We start from the raw sequence: 7,689 nt of genomic DNA on the forward strand, positions 1-7,689 counted from the left end.
TAAAAAGACTCCTTGGACTCCTCAACAGAAGTCCTACATAAAGAAAAACTTGTATGAAGAACCTCTTTGTATTCTATAGAAGAAGACCTCTAGGTTAAAACTGATGAAAACCCCTTACGTTTATATAGAAGGGGAGCTTTTGCCCTTATACAGAAGAATACCCTTAACTCTTAGACTTGCAGGTCTTCTCCAAAGCAAGTACTTCGTCGACCTGAAAAGATAATAAGAAGCCTTATACTGTCGTTTGCTAATCCCGCTACATCTGCTTGGAAAGTTAGGACTTAATTCGTGTATTTCACCCAAAGGTATATTGCGAGAATGATTTGGAAGTACTCTAAACCGATGTTTGCTGAAATATCCTAACTCTTACCAATTGACTTTACCATAGCCAAGAAAAGTACGGAGTACTGAGGTTGTTACCTTAATAAAATTAAGGGTTGCCAAGTTATATCATTTCCGGGGAGTTGAAAAAGTCTTTTCATATCCTGGTGGGTATTTCCTCATTCACAAAATGTGGAGCTATCTATTTGCTTGACCAGTACCATTCCCCTCTAGTTATTACATTAAAATCCCCCAGCAACAAACGGATATTGCCGCCCCAAAAAATAACCAATGTCAGGCGAATAACGCGGGTTACAACTGTTTAACGATTTGAGTGTTTACGTTAGGCAGCTCTACCTCCGCTGTACCACACTTGACGAAATCCCCATACGTGATTCTGGTCGTATCTTTGAGGGAATATTTTTCGACAAAAAAGCATAATGCATGACGCCTCATCAATGGAAAAGGGCCTACACATTTGATCCAAATTTCTCGGCATCCCTGATCAACCTTATTAATTGCTGGTCTTACTGGCAACCGATCAAATTTACCAAAAACTTGCAAATTTCTGTAACTGGCCTGCCTAAATGCAACATAAAAATAGAGGCAACCTCGCCGAGACCACAAGCAAATATCGAACATTGCGAGCGGTAACAGCCACCTTTGAACAAATTGAAAAGGAGTCTGCCAAAGTGGGTCTGGCAGTAAACGGCGAGAAGACCAAGCTGATGGTATCAACGCGCAAGACGTCCAGTAGACTCGGACCAACCGTGGAACTGAACTTGAGAACTACAGCTTCGAGGTAGTTAAAGACTTTATATATCTTGGTACTGCCATAGTCATAGTCAGTCGTATTGAGCTGCAGCGACTACGGTGGCTAGGCCATGTTGTGCGAATGAATGAGAATGCCCCAGCTTAAAAGGCATATAAAAATGAGCCTACTGATGGTTCCCGTAGAAGGAGAAGGCCTCGAATTAGATGGAAAGACCAAGTAGAAAACAACATCTTGGAACGTGGTCTTCCAAATTGGTGGATTTGCGCACAAGACAGACGCGCTTGGAAATCTTTTTTAAGCTCGGCTTTTGGAACAACCGTTCTGTAACTAGCCAGCTAAGTAAATAAAGTATACGACAATAACAATAAAAATCAATGCCTACTTTCAGGTCCTAATCCAATTCTTTGAAAAAATAAAGCCTTCCTTGAGGTCTTAGGGGCACATTTATTAAACCAAATAATTTTTATTTGAATTTGAAGTCCTGCCTTCCACATAGAAATGCTTCTTATGATCTACTGACGTATACGTGTTGTCAATAATCATACGCCCCATTGTACCTGACATATTTTGTGTAATACTCCCAGATCTATTAATGTTCTCTCAGCGAGGAAGTGGAGTTTTACTTCTAGATTTTACTTCCATATGTAGTAGTAGAACGTGTTTTATTTTTTGAAGATCCTGCGGAAAACTCAATAAGATATGTTATATAAGGCATTTCCTTAAGGCCTTACATATGCAATATATTCTTGGAATGTCATTAAACTATATACGACCTTTTTGAAAGACTAATATCGTGTAATAAATATAACTCTATTTTAATTCGAAATTTCCCCTTCTAACCAATATAAAATTTAGTCACAGTTTTTTTCTTTGTCATTTTCTCAACGCAATCGCACCAAAAAATCCTATCCCAAAAACTAAGTCAACTAAATATGAAAAAAAACAATTGGCAGCCAAAAAAAGGAACTCGTTTTCATTCAGCACTACAAAAAAGCCAGCTACTAACTAACTAAACCAAACTAATCCCAATGACAACTACAGTAACAACAAAAAAAAAACAATATTAACAATAGTCACAGTGATTCGGTTAAATATCTGTCTCTGAAGAAAGAAAACAACAACAACAAAACAACTTAAAATTGTTATGCCGGTTGAAGTTTTTTTTTAAATGTTTTTTTAACAAAATTTTACAATTGAGCTAAGCCGATCGACCGGCCGATCGCTCCGGCCGGTTGCTTGATCGGTTATTTGGTCACAAGGCAGCCAGCCAGTATGACGAGTGGCTGAGTGCATAAATCGAATTGTAAATGGTGGACACCAACAAAAAAACTTTGTTTTTTTTTAGACATAAATTGCCAACAACAACCACAAAATTGCCATAGACACGGTGGCGGAAAACAAGTTACTTGATTTAGTTAAAACGAATGTTGAAATCAAAACCAAATGACTTTTATTGCGTGAATGAGTCATAGTCTCGAGATTGAAGGAAAAAAACAAACTCCCAACCGAAAAAATAAATTTCCAACGTTACAGATATTGGACAGCAATTACCACAACCGGAAAATTTTTATATTTATGTTTTCTTTAACTAATAGAGAGATTATCCTTTGTAGGAGATAAGAAAAAAAAAACGAAACAGGCAATTTAAAACAGGCTTGCATATGGTATGGGGTGGCAATTAAAATTCAAAAAATGATATTTAGGTTAATGGATGTATATTGGGAATTAGATCTAAAAATAAGATTTATTAATAAAAGGATCAGAATTTTATACATTTTTAAAAAGGCTTAATTTGCCTGAAAATATTTTCCGAACATTTTAGTTTTTAATTCGCTCTTTTTCTTGGATTAGGAACTATTGTTGTCCTGAAATTATTATTCGTAACGAAACAATTAAGATTTAATCTCTGGTACACTGATACGTATGACTATTGACAAAACGTATACGCCAGTGGAACCTCCAAACCATGTTGAGACTACAAAACCCCTTTTTAATAAATCCACGCCTTTGTTGAGACCACAAAACCAATTTTTAATAAATCCAAACCTTTGAATGACCTTTGAAAAAATCCACACCTTTGTATGGCCTTTCAACAAATCCACGCCTTTCAAAAAAATTTTAAATAATCCACGCCTATAGATAAACCTTAAGAACTGTTTTTTAACAGATCCACGCCTATAGATAGACCTTAAAAACTGTTTTTAAAAGATCCACGCTTATAGATTAGAGCTGTCAAACTATCGATATTCGTCCCATTCAATAGTTTCGATAGTTTGTTGTAAAACTATCGATACTATCGATAGTATCGGATATGTAACCAGCGCAATTATGAATAAAAATTTCTCCCTTTAAAAAATCCTCAAGAACAATTCACCAATTCAATTTCCAATTTTCCAACTCAATTTTTCAAATAATTTTTTTCATTAGGAATTTTTATTCATAATTGGACTGAATATTGCATTTCTCGCCTGGTTAGTGCAGCATGACGAATTCGACTAGTATCTAAAGTCATATGGAGTTTTTCGAGCCCCGGAGCCTAATATTGGGAGGGACATTTTGTATAGAGGCGAGCCTAATATGGGGAGGGATATTTTGTTAGACATACAAGAAACAGATGGACAGATTCGAATTCGTAACATTCTTTCAGATGTTACAATCACCAATACTTAGTCATATAATGCAACGGTATAGGACCGGTTAAAGTTGGCCGGGAAGGCTATATGATTAAATCATGTTTACTTATTATCTACAAATCAGTATTATTTTTCCTGAAGAACAAATTACCAATATATTTTAAACAACAAAATAACATTTTTATTCAAGAATATAAAAAGGAAAAAACAAAAGCGCTAATAGCAATGACTTAGTAAATTCATGAGATCATTGAATGAACTATATATAGTGCTTTAAGGCGAATCCATAAAATTACATTTAAAATTAAAGTACGTTCTATTAAAAATAAATATTTTTAAATATTAATTTAAATTTTTTTAAGTTCCAATTAAAATAAAATTTTTTGAATTCATTATCGCTTTAATGAAACATTTTTTGGAACATAAAAACAAACTTTTGAACGACTATCTTATTTAAATAAAAATTTTGCAATCCAAAAAAGATACGTTGATTTTCAATTTCAATACAATTGAAAAAATTGTGTTCTTTAACACTAATATTGGTATCGAAGCATATACTATTTTCTATGTGAAAATTATTGGGTAATCCAGTCATTTTTGTTTAAAAAAAGAAGAATGTCTACATTTTTGGATTTTAGGCAAGTTCTTCTGTCTGAAATTATTAAGCCAGCTTTGCTGAACATCCTTTCCGATTCGGTTGAAGTGGCTGGAATACATAAATAACGTGTCGCACATATTTTAAGTGAAGACATGTCATTGGCATTATACTGTAAAAAAAATGTTACGTTAATATGTTATGTAGTTAAATCATCATTCTTACTCTCCAATATTCCAGTGGATCACTTTCTGTCGGAGCATTTTCATTTTCAAAATACTGTCGAGTATAGACTATTGCATCAACTCGGCTTGTTCTTACTTTGTTAGCTATTTTACTTTTCATAAAATTAAGGAGTGGCTGTTGTGGTTCATTGTTCATGCTTTGTGAAGTTGACGGTTCTACAGTTGAAGAATGTCCCTTACATATAGCAGCCATTTCATTTTCTAGGACTTTTGATGCTTGATCTGCATTAAACACAGATCGGAATCCTTCTTTTTTAAACCGTGGATCTAATAATGTGCCTAATCTTGTTGCCGTTCGGTCCTCATAAGGAAATAAACGCTTCTTTATCCGCTCGATTAAGAATAGGCACGCTTGGAGTCCTTCTGGTGTCTTCATTTTTCCTTTTAGCTCTTGAAGACTTTGGAAGAGGCCACATGTTAATGGTATTATTAAGGAAACTGATACAGATGAACTCAATGACGTCTGTACGGTGGCATTTTCAAAGGGCGATAGAATTTCTTTAAGATCCTTCAAGAAGTCAATTTCATCTGCAGTCAGAGGTGATGGAGCTTTTGATGTTGCTAATAGTACAGTTGAAATAAAGTCATTTGTAAGCAATATTCTCTCAATCATCCTGTATGCGCTATTCCAACGTGTGGGCACCTCCTGCAGCAGACTATACGGTTTAACTGTCGCTTGTATGTCCTTAAACTTTTGATATGCGATTGTGCTGGACTTAAAAAATGTCACGATTCGTTTACACTTTGCTAAAACATTTTCTTTTATAAATGTTTGGTTTAAACAGTCTTGAACCAAAAGGTTTATTGTGTGCGCATAGCATGGAAGATGACGTTTCTGTAGCAGCTCACATGCTTTAATCATAGTGCTGTCATTATCTGTAACAACGCACACGACCTTCTCCATAATACCCCATTCGTTGAAAACAGCACGCAACGAAGATGCAATATTATCTGAACCGTGATTGGTGGCCACTAGAAGTTTTTTTGTTGATAAAACAGCTGAACGTAAGGTGAATTCATTCGTGATGAAGTGACACGTGACGGTTAAATAACCTTCATTTGCACGAGATGTCCAACAGTCCGTAGTAATTGAGCAGTAATCGACTTCATTAAGAATATCTTGCAATTTATCTTTTATTTTTTTGTGCAAATTTGCCATATGCACATTTTGTAAAGTATTACGAGATGGCAATTCGTAGCGAGGGTCTAAACATTTTATAAATTTCTGAAAACCCTTGTCATTGACAATGCTGAATGGCTGGACATCGGAAGCAATCATACCCATTAAGGCACTGTCAATTGCTTGTTTACGTTCCGAGGTATTTGCATACGTTTCAACGTTTTTAAGAAAGGGTTTGATAGTATTTGCTGGTTTTGGCAATTCTCGGAAAGTCGGGTGAGCTCGTTTGAGATGGTCGAAGAGGTTTGATGTGTTGCCGCTGGTTTTATATGTTTGGGAACATACACGACATTTAGCATGTTTTCCATCTTTCGTTTTTTCAAAAAAGGCCCATGCTTCTGATGACATCTTTCTTGTTCTTATTTTTTCAAATCCAATATCAGATTCACTACCACTGTTGATATTGCCAATATCAATTACATTTTCTTTGCTGGCTGAGTCTGCTATATACGTTGTTAATAAAATGTTAATACACACAAATAACGAACAGGTCATTAATTAAATCTTACTTTTTGATCTTTTCAGGAACTTCTCCATGATTTGTAGAACCGTCAACTTAAATATAATTTTTATTTCTCTTACCGAAAAAGTGGCAGCGTCACAACATACGCGTAAGTGATGACATTTTGCCGATACTATCGATAGTGATTAAAAACTATCGATATTCACTAAAAAAAATAAACTATCGATACTATCGATAGTACTTTCGATAGTTTGACAGCTCTATTATAGATAGACCTTAAAAAGCTGTTTTTAAAAGATCCACGCCTATAGATAGACCTTAAAAAACTGTTTTTAAAAAATCCACGCCTATAGATAGGCCTTAAAAAACTATTGATAGACCTTAAAAAAATCTACGCCTATAGATAGTCCTTAAAAAAACTATTGATAGACCTTAAAAAAATCCACGCCTATAGATAGACCTTAAAAACTGTTTTTAAAAAATCCACGCCTATAGATAAACCTTAAAAAACTATTGATAGACCTTAAAAAAATCTACGCCTATAGATAGTCCTTAAAAAAACTATTGATAGACCTTAAAAAAATCCACGCCTATAGATAGACCTTAAAAACTGTTTTTAAAAGATCCACGCCTATAGATAGACTTTAAAAACAGTTTTTAAAAGATCCACGCCTATAGATAGACCTTAAAAACTGTTTTTAAAAAATCCACGCCTATAGATAGACCTTAAAAAACTATTGATAGACCTTAAAAAATCCACGCCTATAGATAGACCTTAAAAACTGTTTTTAAAAAATCTACGCCTATAGATAGACCTTAAAAATGTTTTAAAAAAATCCACGCCTATAGATAGACCTTGAGAAAATATTTAAGAAAAAATCCAAGCGTATGTATTACTGAGCTGGCTTGTGACAGAACTTTCGTTCCATAAGCCGAACTTAGAAAAGATTTCCAGGCGCGTCGGTCTTTTGCACAGTTTTTCCAATTTGAAAGACAATTTTCGGTAATGTTGTCTTCGACTTGATCTTTCCACTTTATTAGTGTCTTTCCCCCTCTGCGGGAACCATCAGCTGGTTCGCTTTTATATGCCTTCTGGGCTGGGGTATCTTCATCCATTCTCACAACATGACCTAGCTAACGTAGTCACTGCAACTCAATACGTCTAACAATGTCAATGTCCGAGAATAGCTGGTACAACACATGGTTCATTCGACGGCGACATTCACCGTCAACGTAGATCGGCCCATAGATCTTTCGGAGAATTTTTCTCTCAAACACTCCAGGAGCTGCCTCATCTGCTTGCGTAAGTACCCATGCTTCAGACCCATATAACAGCACGGGTAGTATAAGCGTCTTGTAGAGTGTGAGTTTGAGTGGCGGGAGGTGGCCTTGCTTTTGAGTTGTTTGCTCAGACCATAGTAGCATCTGTTGCCCATCACTATACTTTTCCGAATTTCAAAACTGATGTCATTCGTTT

The 7,689-nt window shown here is 35.3% G+C and overlaps 1 protein-coding gene across 2 annotated transcripts; it reads right to left on the minus strand.

The window, feature by feature from the left end:
- Positions 1-4,109: 4,109 nt before the first annotated feature.
- LOC133333945 (E3 SUMO-protein ligase ZBED1-like) lies at positions 4,110-6,476 on the minus strand. 2 transcript variants are annotated; one of them, XM_061542256.1, is made up of 3 exons: positions 6,259-6,476; positions 4,550-6,189; positions 4,110-4,496 (listed from the first exon to the last, which is right to left on the minus strand). In XM_061542256.1, the coding sequence occupies exons 1-3, from the start codon at positions 6,284-6,286 to the stop codon at positions 4,305-4,307; spliced, it is 1,860 nt and encodes a 619-aa protein (XP_061398240.1). In that variant the 5' UTR covers positions 6,287-6,476; the 3' UTR covers positions 4,110-4,304. The 2 variants fall into 2 exon arrangements, with proteins under 2 accessions (XP_061398240.1, XP_061398239.1); XM_061542255.1 differs by having other exon boundaries at positions 4,111-4,496; positions 4,550-6,192.
- Between the last annotated feature and the right edge of the window lie 1,213 nt (positions 6,477-7,689).

Source organism: Musca vetustissima, unplaced genomic scaffold (genome assembly GCF_032173495.1).
Source record: "Musca vetustissima isolate MV318-11 ecotype Yass unplaced genomic scaffold, APGP_CSIRO_Mvet_v1 utg39693, whole genome shotgun sequence".
Taxonomy (NCBI): domain Eukaryota; kingdom Metazoa; phylum Arthropoda; class Insecta; order Diptera; family Muscidae; genus Musca; species Musca vetustissima.

Bases quoted from the DNA above. Each gene is read 5' to 3' on its own strand.
- LOC133333945 (XM_061542255.1), bottom strand. From the start codon at position 6,286: ATGGAGAAGTTCCTGAAAAGATCAAAAA. The intron at 6,193-6,258 runs GTAAGATTTAAT...CAACGTATATAG, and splicing joins GTTCCTGAAAAGATCAAAAA to CAGACTCAGCCAGCAAAGAA. The intron at 4,497-4,549 runs GTAAGAATGATG...TTTTTTTTACAG, and splicing joins ATCCACTGGAATATTGGAGA to TATAATGCCAATGACATGTC.